This window comes from Hevea brasiliensis, unplaced genomic scaffold, assembly GCF_030052815.1.
Source record: "Hevea brasiliensis isolate MT/VB/25A 57/8 unplaced genomic scaffold, ASM3005281v1 Scaf570, whole genome shotgun sequence".
NCBI classification, from domain to species: Eukaryota; Viridiplantae; Streptophyta; class Magnoliopsida; order Malpighiales; family Euphorbiaceae; genus Hevea; species Hevea brasiliensis.
In genome coordinates, this window is record NW_026615107.1 from 1 (window position 1) to 15,375 (window position 15,375).

Here is a 15,375-nt window from a genome sequence, read left to right on the forward strand (position 1 = left end):
AATCTCAAAAGGGCGTTTGCTGCTGTTGTCTATGTCATGGAGAAGAAACCCGGAGCTGTTAGGATTTTGAAAACGGTCCAAAATGGTTCTTAGTCTCGATGTAAATGTGCCAACACTGCTGCTCCTGCTTGCTTTAGTCAAGTGCATGTTTAAGAACAGGTATTTCTGTGCCTTTTGGATTGTGGGGTGGTTTGCTTGCTTGAAATTAGTGTAGGAAGAGTGGTCAATTCGTTGCGTTTTTAAGGGTTTTGAAGAGAGTTGTAGGATTGCATATTGATGAGAAGTTGGATTTTAGTGAAACCTGACTTGGTTGCTTGTAAATGTGGCTTTAGGAGTGTTATGTTGTCGCAAACTTGGAGTCTGTTACTGATGCTGAAATGTGATTGAGACAATGTCTGTTTGGTTATTAGGCCTGATGAATGGAGTTTTGGGTCTTCTTGGTTACTTGTATGCATTGAAAGGACTTAAAGATAAGGTAAACGAGTTAAAGGGTTTAGAATGGATGGGTTTTGTTTCTTCCAACAAAAGGTTGTTTTATAGTGCAATTTGATTATTGGCTATGTAAAGTCTGGGAATTTGGATTCCGTTTCCCTAAACAACTGGGTTCTATATATCTTGAGGGAAGAAGATGTGGAGAATTTAGGATTTCAGGAGGAAACTTATTGTGAAGTGATAAAGGGGTTTCTTAAAGATGGAAGTCTCGCTAAGGATTTAGCGATTTGATCGTTGGAAGCTCAAAAAATGGAGCGCCAGCAAACTATTGTGATTGATAAATCATTTGGATTTGTATACCTAATGCTTGTGTTAATCTTGGATTATCTGATAAGGCACTATGAAGCATTCCTTGTGATGAAATGAATGCTCAAGGTGGTTCAGTTGGTCTTAGTGGAACTTATGTGCCAATCTTGAATAGCATATTGCAAAGGGAACAGGACAGCTGAAGCTTACTTCCAACTGGTTGGCGGAGATTAGCAACTCGGGGCTTCAGTTAGATGAAGGAAGCTTATGATGCTCTGATTGAAGCATCCATGACCAGCCAGGATTTTCTAGTCAGCTTTTACTTTGTTTAGGGACATGAGAGGAGGCAAGAATACCTGACTTGAAGGGGAGCTATATTTAACCATAATGACAGGGATTGGATGGAGAGCCAGTCGACCTGAGTTAATGGCTGGCATTTTTGGATGAAGTTGTTGAGGACCCTCGAGTTGAGGTGAAAACCATGCGACTGGAACTCCGGATTGGTTCATGCCTTCTTGTAAAGCTGGGAGGTACTAGGAAGATGCAAAGTTTAACTTTTAGGAAGAATGGGAGTATTTTTTGCAGTTTGGAAAACCAAAATGACCAAACATATTTGTCTCTTAATTAATGGGTATGTGACTGCTGAGAAATATTTCCCAGTGTTTTGATGCTTTTGGGAATGAGGTTAAGCTTAAAGGTTTCAAATGATAAGGGAGAAAGGGAATTAAATTTGATCAAAATTTGCTGTTGATGCGTTTCTTGTATGCTTTCTGGTTAAAGGGGTTTCTTCTTGATGCAGTGATGCATGGTAGTGGAAAAAATTCTCAAGAAATGAAGATTTTTGTGGATAAGTGGAAGCATAAGCAAGCATTCATGGAGACACATAAGAAGCTCAAGATGTCAAAGTTGAGAAAAAGGGAGTTTCCTGAAAAAATGAAGCGCCATCGCTCTGCAAGAATTGGGCTGGTCTAAATGCATGAACACTCAAGTGTGCCTGTGGCTGTGCTTCGGGTATTGCTTAAGCCTTTCGCTTACCACCTCAGGCAAAGCTGCTGCTTATAATCATGGCTGCAAGTGCCTGCTTTCTATTAAGTTTGTTTAAATGTTTGAATATAACAGAGCTGAGTTAACCTAAATTCTCAATTCTAAACCTGTTGGGATCAGCTTCAAGGATCCCTTTTAGCAGAGTGGATTTTGTAATAAAACTTCGTCTCAAAGCAGAAATGAAGGTTTATGGAGAATAAGTGCATTTCTGAAATTGGAGCTGTTTGAATGAATAAATGAATTGAAGATGTGCATTGCTCTTGGGGACTGGAGTACTCTTTTCTAAAAATTTGCTAGTCTTAATAACCTTGTTAACAAAAAAGCAAGGTTCATGATCTATGAAATACATTGGTAGCGCTTGTGTGTCATGAAAGAAGCTTTGTCGGGAATTGACCAGCTCTTATTCAATTATTGGATCATCTGAATAGACAAGTTCTTTGGGTGATTTTTAGCTTTGTTTGGCCTCTCTGGTTATTCTGCTGATTTTGTTGAATGTCTTCACAGTAAGATGGGAGTCTGATTATTCTGATTTAGGTATGATACCTTTATGTTATGACTTGAGGAATTTAATGGGATGATATGTCAATACACTCAAAGCTAAATCCACTAATGATGGAGGAATCAGATGAAGTAATCACTCTGTAGAAAATTAATTTCTCTTCTGGCCGCTTTGGGGGAGTTCTCTTCAGCTGTTGAATCTCTCACTGAGACAGTGAGATAAACCTTGAATTTTTTTTTCAGGTAGCATTTGTTGCTGTAGCATTAAATCTGTATCTTGGCTCTACTATGTACAATTGTTGTTGGGAAGTAGTTGCTCAAATTCTTTTGATTCAGTGTGAACTGCTGTTGTTTTGTACATCGCATGAAAAGAAAAATAGATATTCTGGCCCTAAGCTGTCTGGCTAATAGCAGTAAAAATATTGCTTTTCTATTAATAAAGTGTTATATTTTTTAACCTATGCTAGATGATGGTTGAATATTTATGCAGAATTGTTTCAAATAGAATTGAATGGCAAAAAAAGGATTCATAGTTGATGGTTGCTAGTTACACTTCTTTCACTTTTATAAGTTTGCCTTCTTCATTTACTATTTCATGGGTCCACAATTAGAAATGTGTGTATTGGCTTTATAGCTAGAAGCCACTTGAAGTCTTGAAGAATGGGCTCCTCTTTTTGGAGAAAAAAAGGAGAGAGAATGTTGAAAGTAATCATCTTCCACCGGGAAAATAGCACTTTCTATTCTTTTTAAATATCAACTACTTAAACAACACTCTCTAGTTTAGTTTGCTCTGTATTTCAAGTTCAATAATTTCCACAACTCTTCCAACGGTTCACAAATGGTGTCTACCTCAAATGCATTTATGTCCTTGTACATTTCCATCTTCCTAATCCTCCTGTAATTTTCTCCATCTCTACTGCTGTCCATACTATCCCACTAAATGGTAACTGTCTTGATACTTGCGGTACAATACCTGTGAAGTTCCCTTTTGGCACTGGATTTGGATGTGACACCCTGACCTTGCTAGATACGTGAGATGCAACTCAGGCACTCTGGAATTTTCTACGGGCACTGGCATTTACACCATCTCCTCAATTGATTACCCAAGCAACACTTTGATTGTCACAGACCCTCTCATGTCAACTTGCAGTTCAATGCAGGACTCAGGAAGCTTTAGCTTGATCGGGCTAGTCCATTCACTTTAACAGGCGATAATATCTTTGTTTTGCTAGGATGCTCTACCACTTCTCCTGTATTTGACCCAAAAGAAGATTTGTGCGACACAGGGTCAGGTTCTCGTGTTTGTAGAGGATTATATTCTTGTAAGGGAGTCTCAGGAATTGGGTTGCTACAGAATGCACCGATATCTACATGCTGTGTTTATGAGTCAACTATTCAACTTGTAGGTTGCTACATTGGATCTTCCCAAACCCAATGCTCTTCATATACATCAGTATACAGTTTTGGGGGCAATGAGGGAGATCCGATGAAATGGAATTTTGGGATATCTCTACAATATAATGGTTCATATTATAGTAATATCTGCAAGGATTGTGAATCTAGTGGGGCTTGTGTGGCTTTGCAGGTTTTGATCAGTCATTTGCCTGCATATGCTGGAATGGAAGAATACAACCACCAGTTGCTTTGCTCAAGGTTAGTTCACTGTTCACGCCATTTCTTTTATGTTCAATCATTAAACTGGTCCAGCAGGGCTTGTGGGCTGTTCTTCATTTATTTTTTCTCAGCTTGAATTTGTGTATCTGAATTATGGCCTTGATTGAATAGGGCTTGCCTGGAGCGGGACATGGGGATCAAAGTTCAAACCAAGTTCAGTCTTGCAGGTGGGATGCCTTAACTTTGTCAAACTCTACTTTTTATGCTGATTACTTTTTGCAACAAAAGTCTTCTCATACTTGAGATTTTGTCATTGGCTACTGTAGTGCTTTCCAATGCCCTCTTGGCCCTTTCCTTTTCCCTCAATTATATCAGGGACACACACTATAGCGCCTAGCCTGAGGGTGTTAAACTGGTCAAAGAAAAATAATTAAAGAAAAACAAAAATCTTTAACAGTTGTATGGAATCCTGTTGTGTTGGTGGTACATGTATATGTGTGTGTATTGCCCTACTAGTGTGCTACTAATAGCAAATCTATTAGGAAATAATAAAAATAAATTGAGTGCTGATTTCAGATGATGACAGAAAATTCCAGGCCTCCTTTTGATGACAAAACCTAAGTTGTGGAGCCTATAGCTATTTCTCTAATTCATAATTTATAATGTCTTGAAATATTGCACAGAGTTTTCCTTGTCAAAAATCAATCTTTGAATAAGTTTTGACTCAGTTGCAAAACATGCCATTCATATGCATAAATCGTTCTTCCACCATGTTATTGCATCTTTAAACAGTTGAACAAATCATATATTCAGAACGCTTCTGAAAAAATTGCATGCATGAAGTCTTGCGTTAATAAGCAGTTTTCTTAACTGTTCTTTTGTTTTAGTAAAATTATTATTTATTTTTTTATTTTAAAAATTATATTAATTAATTCTCATATTTTATTTTAATTTACTTTTTAATTCCTTTGATTATTTTAAACGTTAATTTAAACTTCATTCAATTTATAATTTAAAAAAACACAATCATATAGTTCTTATAATCGATAATTTCTTTCATTTGAATATATTGATTAACATAAAACTTAATTTAAATTGAATCAAGAGACTAAAAAGTAAATAAAATAAAACTATATAAGCTAACTAATATATTTTTAAAATAGAAAAATAAAATATTTAGTTTCATTAAAATAGAAAATTATATAATAAATTTTTTTTTTTTACCCAACCTGTATGCATTTGTGTTTGTCTAACATTTTTCCAATCTTTCTTTGGGTTTGTAGGAATTTGCCTTCTATGGCTTGTGCTTTCCATTTGAAGTCGGTAGAATGCTTTCAAAATTGTATGGCACAAAAAAGTCAAACCAAAAGCTTCTCGGATTTTGACTGATTGCGGTGCTGTAATTTCAATTAATTTCTACATGAAAATATTCTTAAGCAGGTTCTTGATTTTGCTTTTGTTGAATTTGTGTTCTCTCTTCATGTTCTGGATAATAGCTGCAAACATCTAATGATATGCTGGGTATGTCATTTTCCCTGATTAGAAATTAGAATTTTATAAGAATTTAATTTAATTATTTTTTTTTAATTTACATATTTAGAAATTTAAGCAATGTTTGATAATATTAGCTGTTTTAATAGTTTGTTAGCTATTTTATAACTGTCAATTATTTTACTAATTGTAGCTATTAAATATTAATAGTTAGTGATTAATTATTTATATAATAATTTAAAATAAAATGTTCAGTAAAAATAGTGATTATATTAGCTATTAAAAGTAAAAATAGGGCATTATCAATCATCACCCTCAATAGAAAGAAACAAAGATCTTCCTTTCCTGCTATTTCCAGCTGCAGAGTAAAAAAATGAGGAATCAGCCCACAATTAGCAACCGGATTGACAATTCACAGCACTTTGATTTAAATTATCCAGAAGAGAGTTTCAACCAAGGATAAATAAGTTCAAGAAAAGCATTCAAGCAAATGACCATATAATTGAAATAATCAAATTAATATATTAGATATGAGAATTCATACCAGAAATTTTTAACTCCGCATGGCAAATAGTGTGGAGCAAGCTCAGTCAACCATAAATAATCGATTCTAGTTATGTTATGGATATACTTGTTAGTGGTTTTGACTAGTTCATTGAAAATTATGCATTCTGCCTTTGACTGGAATATTACAGAAGAAGGGTGAATCTGCACTACCTGTCCACTTGCCAAAGCCCTGCCATTTAGATCAGCAACTGTGAGAGGTTTCTAAGTAAAATAGGAGGATAACAACAGATGGTTGGATATAATGAGTGACGAGTTAAAAATCCTAATAAAGGGTATAAACAGGTAATAAATATTGAAGGATCAGCCACATGAATTTTAGATGTTATATCAATGCATATTCAATACCTGTATGTTCCCTCAGGCTGCTTCAAAGCTGCATTAAGGAAAAATGAAGCAGCAAGGCATCTGCGGAATTGAACCAGGTCATCTCCGCAGGACGAAATACGAAGACCCATTTGTTCAACATGCCCTCGAATTTGACTGCAAATGAAAAGGACCATTTAAATTCAAGAATACCAAGTACAGGAATTACAGAAGTTCAACTTTAGAGGATCCTTTTAATTGCAGAAGCCATGTTCTCAAACACTTACAATGTGAAACATATAAGTAAAAAGAGAATAAACTATGAGGAAAAAGAAAGAGAAAAAGGAGAGGAAATAGCAGACCTGTAAATGTCACAAGCATGCCTCAGGGATCGACTATTAATAAAATTTTCTTTGCACCATTTTCTCAGAAATTTTTCATTTTTTCCATGGGGATTTTTTTTATTACCAACTTACATATGTCTTTTATCAAAAAGTCTATATACTTCCCGATATACATTAACGAAAGTGAGATGGTCTCCATCTGGACTTGCAAAGCACTTCATTGCAGCTATCGCCTGGTCAACAAGAATACAAAATAGTAATGCTTAACTGAAAGTATTATGAAGGTGGGTAAGATGATGGTGATAGCACAACAATTGCAATATATAAGTCCAAATGAATCCCATAAATAATGGTAAAAAGGTTTTTGCAGCTGCAAAAGACCTCTTAATATATAGTTACACACCAAGTATGATTGACATTAACAAATATCACTAGTTGGTTAGAGAGAATTTACTTGGTCCAGGTGAATAATTCACTATTCAAAACCATTCTTTCCTATTTCACTAGGCCAAGCAAGGGAAAACATAATTTCCCAGCCCACTTTCCTTCCTCAGCCTTCCACCCTTCCGAAAAGGCCATTTAAGATCCAAACTTCCAAGACTTAAAACTATGGAGACCCACGTTTCCATCATAGACGAAACCTAGCATTTCCAGTTTTTCATAGAATCCATCCACGATATATTATCACCATTTCCTGACTATTTTTGCTTACATTTGTAAAATCTATTTGCTCAGTTTTTCATATTGCACAGTATAACTTCATTTGTACAAATGCATACAAAATTTTGAAGCTTTTGTCGTCCCAACAATATAACAGGAAAATCTGTTCATGCATACCTCATTCTTCTTCTCGCGAGGGGCATAAAAAATAGATTCCCCAGAGAGCATCGCAACTGTTATTAGCATTTCTTCCAAGCAGTTGAACTGACTAGCTAGGATGAGTGCTTTGGAATAAATAGGATCTAAGGGAAGCCGAGCCATTTGATGCCCAATAGGCTCTGACAACTTACAGTCATCTGTCAAAGCACCAAGCAGAAACAAATGCTCCAACGATTTGATGATAGCTGCCCTGTTCAAGTGCATAATGAACTTAGGAAATAACATACTTCTCTGACAGATTAGAGGATACATTCAGTACCAATAGTGCAAAAATGCTAACACTGCAAAAATTACTATGTAGATTACCACATATGCAAACCAAATAGTAATGATATTTTAACATTTTTCTTTAACATAAATGAATAGGTAACTTGATCTTGGACCACACCAAAAAAAAAAAAAAAGGATTCTAGAAAAGGATAGTTGGAGATATGAAAAAGCATCCAAAATTACCTAGATGGCTTTTCCATGAAATCAAATCTAATGATATCATCGACACCTAGAGCCTTCAGTTGCAAGATGACATTTGAGAGGTTGCACCGCTTGATCTCTGGCCTTGTTGAATCCTCAAGTTTCTCAAATTCACGCTCTGGATAGAGACGAAAGCACTTCCCAGGTCCTTCACGCCCTGCACGTCCACTACAATAAGAATTAAATAGTTATTTCCAATAATTTGTTCATAAGCACAATTTAAGTTTCAGCAATTACCAAGAAGATTTTTTATCATACCAACATAAAGATATAAGAAGAGAATAAGAAGCAACGAGATAACATCAATTTTTTTTTCAATTAAGCTTCTAAGAGGACTATATAGTTAAAAGCAAACTACCTTATTTCTCAATCAACCTTATTCAAATAATTTTGTGCGTCCGAAACTTAAATTCACAGAGAAACAGTGGGCGAAGAGTGACATGTATCCAATCATAAAAACCCAAAACCAAAGAAGAAAGTTAAAACAGACCATTAACAATTTTCACAGTTCAAAACAATCATGGCCGAATCGCATACTTCTATAACCAATCCTGTCATAGGGAAGTTCAATTAGCAATTAAATGCATTTGTTAACTAAAGTCACCAATACAACACAACACGTAATATCTACTAGCAATTAAAACTTGCTCAAATGTTCTTGAAAAACATTCAAGAGACTGTTTTCACCTTTTCATATAAAGAAAATTTTCCCTTCATTCCCAAGGCATAGTACAGTAGGAATACCTCCTTTGAAGAGCCTGAGCTTTTGAAGTTGGAACAATTATCAATGATTCCATTCCTTTGACTGGATCATAGGAACGTGCTTTTACAAATCCTGGGTCTATAACATATTTGATTCCAGGTATCGTCACTGACGTCTCAGCAATATTTGTGGCCAATATTACCTATAAAAATCATTGTATGATTATACAATATTAAATAAATTAAAGGTTTAGAGTGTGTATCACATATACAATGAGTATTAAAGTAATGTAGACAACCAAAAGCATATAGAAAAACTGTATCACAAATTAACTATGACAATCCACGTGCTGTCCGTCCATGTATCTTTGTCTACATGTGCATCTAGAGTAGAGATAGATGGGATGGATATATGGATGTGTAGCGTATGCAGTCATTATATTCAAATCATGATTGCAGAAATTCTTACACTTCATTTTTCTTCTCCAAAGATCATAATAAGCAATATACAAGCAAAAATTAACATGACCATCATGGCAGGGTAAATATACAAATACATGCAGAACCAATTATTGTATCAAAGTCACTGATGAAGCACAGCAGGAAATGTGGTTCCAAACATAGTTATAGCACAAACATGCAAGGCTTATGATTTGATTACCTAAATCATTCAAAGCACAACCTAACATCAATAAATTCGAACTATAAGGGGAAATTGACATACAATCGCCACAATCCTCAAGAAAAATTCGTGCCTCACATGAAATATAGATAACATTGATTCTACAGGACTAAACCTATGAGACTTAAGGAATAGCACAAGGGAATAACAAAAGAGGAGAAAAAAGAGATAAGGAGGAGTAATTATAAAAATAAATAAAAATGAAATAAGAGAGCCCATAGTCCAACTGAAAATATTCAAACTTGAAAAATCTTTCTAATTCCTAAAGGAGAAAAAAAAAGGATTGTTAGAGATCAAGACAGACCAAACCATCTAAACTTAATCCTGATCTAAATATTACATCAAAAACCACAAACGAAAGCAAATGGCACCTAACTCACATGCATTATTAAGCTACCTTACGATGCCCAGCTGAAGCTGGCATGAAAACCCGCATCTGCTGCTCTGATGGAAGGGATGAAAACATGGGGACAATTAACAACTTTCGATTGGCTTCAGGTAATTTATGAAGTTGTTCTTGCACAAGTCTTTCAACAGATTCAATCTCTTCTTGCCCAGTTAGAAATACAAGTATGTCACCAGGGGCCTCCTCCAAATGAATCTAACAAAACATTGTAAAAAAGGAGTATAAGAAGCTATATGATAAATTTGAAAACAATTGTAAACAAGGTTTATGAATCTAAGTACTAATTAAAGCACTTGATGATTAACTTGGAAAAAACCAAACTAAAGAAAATAATAAGAAAAGATTGATTTATGTCAATTCCATTAAACCTATTTTGTGATAAAAGTGAGAAACTCAATTGAGTGATGTGCAATACAACAAAGAACATGAAAAACCAAGTAAGAAAACACAAAAAGGAAAAAACTTTGGCAATGGAATAAGATACACAAATTGCATGATTAAGCACAGTTGCAGTACAGAACTATAGAAGAGCAAATCATAATAACCTGGAATATAGTAACCAAGGTCGCATCAAGATAACCTGGCTCAGAATGAAGAGTATACAGTACATCAACTTGATGTTGGCGCCCTTCAATATGAATAGCTCTGGCACCACCAAAGTACTCAGAGAAAACACGAGCATCCAAGCTGGCGGACATTATGATTAGCTTCAACGGAGGGAATTTTCTACCATGGCATTGCTTGAGAAAACTAGTACATTGAGTACCAGTTCCTGTCCCCTTCATTGCCCTATTGTTTGACTTCTTATCATCCATATTATCAAGATCCTTCATGAAGTTTGACCTCACATTTTGCACACTTTTTAGCAATCCTAGCAAAACGTCAGTGTGGACTGATCTCTCATGAGCTTCATCCACAATGATGACTGAATATCTAGAGAGGTAAGGATCCAACAATGCTTCCCTGCAAGTATATAAAGACTTGCATCAATTTCTATTGAATAAAAGATTCATGACAAAACCTAGATAGGGGGAAAAAAAACCAACCACCATAGACATGCAGCACCTAAGTAACTCTAAACCATTTTGCCCATCTTGACCTCAAAAATTCATCATTACCTTGTATGAAATTTCAAATAAAATAAAAATCAAAATACAATTAGATAAACCTTTCAGATTTTTCAGGAGTTCCTTTCGCTTCCAATTCTATTCCTATTCCAATAAGATTATCAATCTACATAATTCATACTATGATTACCAACGCCAGCATAAAAAAGAATCCAACTATTGCAAGCAACATCTTTAATCACAACAATTCCCATACATTTTATCAAAGAAAACAAAACTTCTTTACAAAACTCTAATAGTTAAAAACAATACTCAAATTTCAACACAGCAAAACAATATTTGAGGTAATAGATATGGATTATTACCTGAGTAGCAATCCATCAGTCATGTACTTAATCCTTGTAGAGCTGGAAGTTTTGTCATCAAACCTGATGGAATATCCAACCTTTCGCCCCAATTCAACCCCACATTCCTCCGCCACTTGTTTTGCCACGGTGACCCCTGCAACACGCCTAGGTTGAGTTATCCCAATAACTTTTCCATCTTGACAGAACCCAGCACTGAATAAAAACTGAGGTAATTCTACAAATAAAATAGCGAAAAGTATTAATTAAATTAAAAAAAAAAATCATCCACCAAGCAAACAGAAAAGAACAATCTTACGAGTTGTTTTTCCATTTCCACTTTCACCAACAATGATCCAAATATCATGGGTATTAACCCCCTCAACTAGTCGTTCCTTAACTAAAAAAAAAAAGTTAATGAACAAAAATCAGCACAAATTTCAGTGTGAAACACAAGAATAGAATGATAAAATAGGTGTGGAAGAAGACCTGATGCTATTGGTAGAGACTCTCTCTGCCTCTCAATCCTCTCTCTCCTGCATTTGACTCAAAGTCTCATTAATTCTAAAAAAAATTGGAAAAGAATTGAAAAAAAGGGAGAATTTTACCTGGCCAGAGAATCGGGATTGTGAGATTTATTGGGGAAGTTAGAGTGGGGCTTTTGGGTTTGAGGATTGTTTCTGGGTCCATTTTGCACCATTGAAGGCATCACTCTTCTCTCCAACTCTGAGAAAAGGGAACAAGGAAGCGGAGGCCAAAGGGGACAGAGAGACCCTGGAGTTGCACAGGAGAAGAAAAAAAAAAATAAACGGGTTAGAAGGAAAATGTAGGATTTAGGATTCTATTATATTTAGTTAAATTTTAAAGGGTGAATTACAACTAATCCCTGAAGTTAGTAAAACCCACATATTAATCCTGAGTTAAGTTTAATTAAAAAAAATAAATATATATTCTCCAGAATGCATCAAGAACACATTCATTGCGGACATATGCTTTCCAGACTGCACATGCTGAAAACCCACAAACCTAATGCAAGCAGCATGTCCAGCACATGCATTTCTTTTATTTATTTATTTTTTTGATGAACAACCCGTTCTTGTTCCAAAATTATAAGAATTCAGCATTCAAATAGACAATTTTGGAAAGTTGCATATGCAACTTGATCCTAGACTAGAGTGCACTTGCTACTTCACAATTCTAACATAGTGGGCATGTGAGAATGACAACTGATCCAATCTCACCTCCAAGTAAAATTCATAAAATGCACTTCAAAACTTAACTTTGAGGCTTAATCTAAACTGCATTCAACAAGAGGAGACAAAACGGGAAGCTAAACAAACATGCAAAAGCATAAGCTCAACAACAAAAAATCAAAAGCAGCAGAATATAAAAAGCCCAAAGATAAAGAAGGACAAAGCTTACCATATCTCAAATCTTCTATTCCTAAATAAACTCCCTAAAACCACAATCACAGCAAAATAGCAGCATCGATCTACTCATTTCAGTTCCAATACATTGTATGAAATAGAAAACTATCGAAAATCCATATCATCCTAATTCTCCAAGTAAGAATTACTTAAAAATAAAATAAAATAAAACCGTCTAAGAGGAGCGTCTGAATCCAAAATTATAGAGCAACAAGAGATCTAACAAAAGAAATTGCATTTTTAGGTTACAGCAGCCACTTCAAGTGGTGAGATGAAGCAAAATGGGGAAATAATGTGAAGTGAAAATATCAAATCAGTAACTGCGAAAGAAGAAGAAATTGGCACAACGCTCAAAATCTAAGGTAGAAGAAGAGAAATAAAAGGGTATGAAAACATACCTTAGTGATTTTGAGGATCAGATCTGGAGAGCGGAAGCCAAAGCAGAGAGAGACTCTGAGAGCGAGAGCAGCAGCGCAACAAGTGAGCTCACAAGAGATTTCTTGCAAAATAATGGTTTCTTTTGTTTGAATTTACCGCCTTTGATTAAATAGGCAATAATGGGTTTTTTTTTTTTTTTTTAATTATGTGTAATGTGAGTATAGGAACGGCAATAGGATACCACAAAAATCATAATTCCCAAACTCGAATTAATTAATATTCTCAAAACTTGAATCCGTTTCAAACTCAATTAAAATTTATTATCAACTAATTGAGCTTATCCTAAATCCAATTATTATTACTTAAAAAAACTTGAATCCATTTAATTTTATAAATTTTAATTAAAAATGTCTATAAAAATTATTTTTATTAATAATGTATATTTTAAAAATTTAATAATTCAATAAAATATTTTAATTTTATTCTATATAAAATAAAATATATAAAAATTTATAAATATTATTATAAAAAAATATATTTTATATTTAATTAAATATTTATACAAACGAGTTCCAATAATGGATACTCAACATATAAAACCTGAACCTTTCATGGGTATTAAATTTCAAACCCAAACTCATCCCAAACCTAATTATATACTATCTAAACTCGTCCGATTAGGGGTCGATCAGATCGAATACTTGTAAAAACTCGACCTACTGCGATCCCGCTCATTTAAAATAAAAAATGTAGGCACGCTCTCTTAAAATTTAATTTCAATTTTAAAATTGTGGCTGATTTTACTAAATTTAAAATATTGAATTAAATCGCTAAAAAATGAAAAGATTTGGCTTTTTAATCATTAGGCTTAATATTTTATATGTGTATTTTGATTAATTTATTTCTTTAAATGAGATAAGACCACACTCTCATGTTTCACCTATATAATCTAGAATTACTTTTTAATTGAATGTCAAAAAATTAAATTCAAAATAATATATATATATATATATATATATATATATATATATATATATATTAAAGTCAAATCTTAAAAAAAGTTTAATGAGAACATGTCACATAAATTAATAAGTATGCTTAAAAATTTCTATGTGATACCTCTTTTATTATCTTTGTTTTTAAATTCATTTACAAAAATTGACTTAGCATATTAAAAAATAATGTATCTAAATATTTTTAAATTTCAACTATTAAAATTTCAAATTATTTTTAGTATATTTTTTAAAAATTTTTAAATTTTATTAAATTTACAACATCAACATTATTTGTTTAGAAAGATACAACATAAACATTGATAATATATATGGGAAATGTTGTGACTAAAGATGTTGCTTGCAATAGTTGGATTCTTTTTTATGCAGCCGTTGGTAATCATAAAATGAATTATGTAGATTGATAATCCTATTGGAATAGGAATAGAATCGGAAGCGAAAGGAACTCCTGAAAAATCTGAAAGGTTTATCTAATTGTGTTTTGGTGTTTACTTTATTGAAAATTTCATACAAGGTAATGATGAATTTTTTAATTCAAGATGGGCAAAATGGTTTAGAGTTACTTAGGTGCTGCATGTCTATGGTTGTTGATTTTTTTCCCCCTATCTAGGCTTAGTCATGAATCTTTTATTCAATATCCTCATCAGGATAACCTCAACAGCTGTGATTATACATCTAATTTGTTCAAGACTGACCACAATAGCTTTCTCCCGTCCTAAAACTGCAATTCGTTATATACTTTAACCTAAACCACTCAAGCCCAAATTAAACTGTAATTATAAACTGTAACCTAAATTACAACACCCAACAATCTACTCCTTCGATCACAACTACTGATTACCAAAAAAATAAATAAATAAATTTCTACAAAAAATGGAACGTTACCAGCAAAACCCATAATTCCATCTCAAATTTATTAATTAATCAAAAGAAGAACAAAGAAACCCAAGTAGCAGAAAGGAGAACGGTACCTTATGAAAGCGAGAGAAAGTATGCAGATGTGAGGAGCCAAACAGAAGATAAACTACGTAGTTGAAGGTGGAGAGAATGAGATCTGCGCTCTGCCAAACAGAAGGAAGAGAAGAGATAACACTCACAGAGTTGATAATAATCTGGGGTTAACGTTAAACAAGTTCCAGTGTTTATCTCTATGATTTGCTCAATTATTATTATACCTCTTAATCTGCTAATTGACAATTTTTTGGTGGGCCTTAATGGGCCTGCCCCTTGTTGAAGCCTTTTATTTTTCTCCTCTAATTTAATTTTTTTACCCTCCTTTTTTTTAATTTTAAAAATGGAGCTGTCAAAATTTGAAATTTGAATCATGACTTTCAACGTTACCGGCCATTTATTAATTAAGGAAAAATTTTTATTTAGCCTGTAATTTTAACAAATTAATTATTTAAT

At 33.8% G+C, this 15,375-nt stretch overlaps 2 protein-coding genes and 1 pseudogene across 2 annotated transcripts; 1 reads left to right on the forward strand and 2 right to left on the reverse strand.

Annotated features, from left to right (window-relative positions):
* The first annotated feature begins 6 nt into the window (after positions 1-6).
* On the forward strand, positions 7-1,718 carry LOC131177555 (pentatricopeptide repeat-containing protein At1g69290-like; annotated as a pseudogene).
* Positions 1,719-5,733: 4,015 nt separating this feature from the next.
* Positions 5,734-6,435, reverse strand: LOC131177556 (pre-mRNA-splicing factor ATP-dependent RNA helicase DEAH10-like). The gene is made up of 3 exons (XM_058142589.1): positions 6,298-6,435; positions 5,930-6,121; positions 5,734-5,743 (listed from the first exon to the last, which is right to left on the reverse strand). Exons 1-3 carry the CDS (start codon positions 6,405-6,407, stop codon positions 5,734-5,736), a joined length of 312 nt encoding a protein of 103 aa, XP_057998572.1. The 5' UTR covers positions 6,408-6,435.
* Positions 6,436-6,727: 292 nt separating this feature from the next.
* LOC131169150 (pre-mRNA-splicing factor ATP-dependent RNA helicase DEAH10-like) lies at positions 6,728-13,044 on the reverse strand. The gene is made up of 11 exons (XM_058142590.1): positions 12,976-13,044; positions 11,759-11,876; positions 11,640-11,686; positions 11,470-11,550; positions 11,172-11,388; positions 10,285-10,702; positions 9,731-9,934; positions 8,694-8,854; positions 7,932-8,117; positions 7,437-7,668; positions 6,728-6,832 (listed from the first exon to the last, which is right to left on the reverse strand). The coding sequence occupies exons 2-11, from the start codon at positions 11,857-11,859 to the stop codon at positions 6,728-6,730; spliced, it is 1,752 nt and encodes a 583-aa protein (XP_057998573.1). The 5' UTR covers positions 11,860-11,876; positions 12,976-13,044.
* Positions 13,045-15,375: the final 2,331 nt, after the last annotated feature.

Coding starts and splice junctions, on each gene's coding strand:
- LOC131177556 (XM_058142589.1), bottom strand. CDS start 6,407: ATGGGTCTTCGTATTTCGTCCTGCGGAGATGACCTGGTTCAATTCCGC. Junction 6,122..6,297: donor CAGCCTGAGGGAACATACAG/GTATTGAATATG, acceptor TCTAAATGGCAG/GGCTTTGGCAAGTGGACAGG.
- LOC131169150 (XM_058142590.1), bottom strand. CDS start 11,859: ATGCCTTCAATGGTGCAAAATGGACCCAGAAACAATCCTCAAACCCAA. Junction 11,389..11,469: donor TGGAAATGGAAAAACAACTC/GTAAGATTGTTC, acceptor TTTTATTTGTAG/AATTACCTCAGTTTTTATTC. Junction 9,935..10,284: donor CCTTGGTTACTATATTCCAG/GTTATTATGATT, acceptor ATGTTTTGTTAG/ATTCATTTGGAGGAGGCCCC.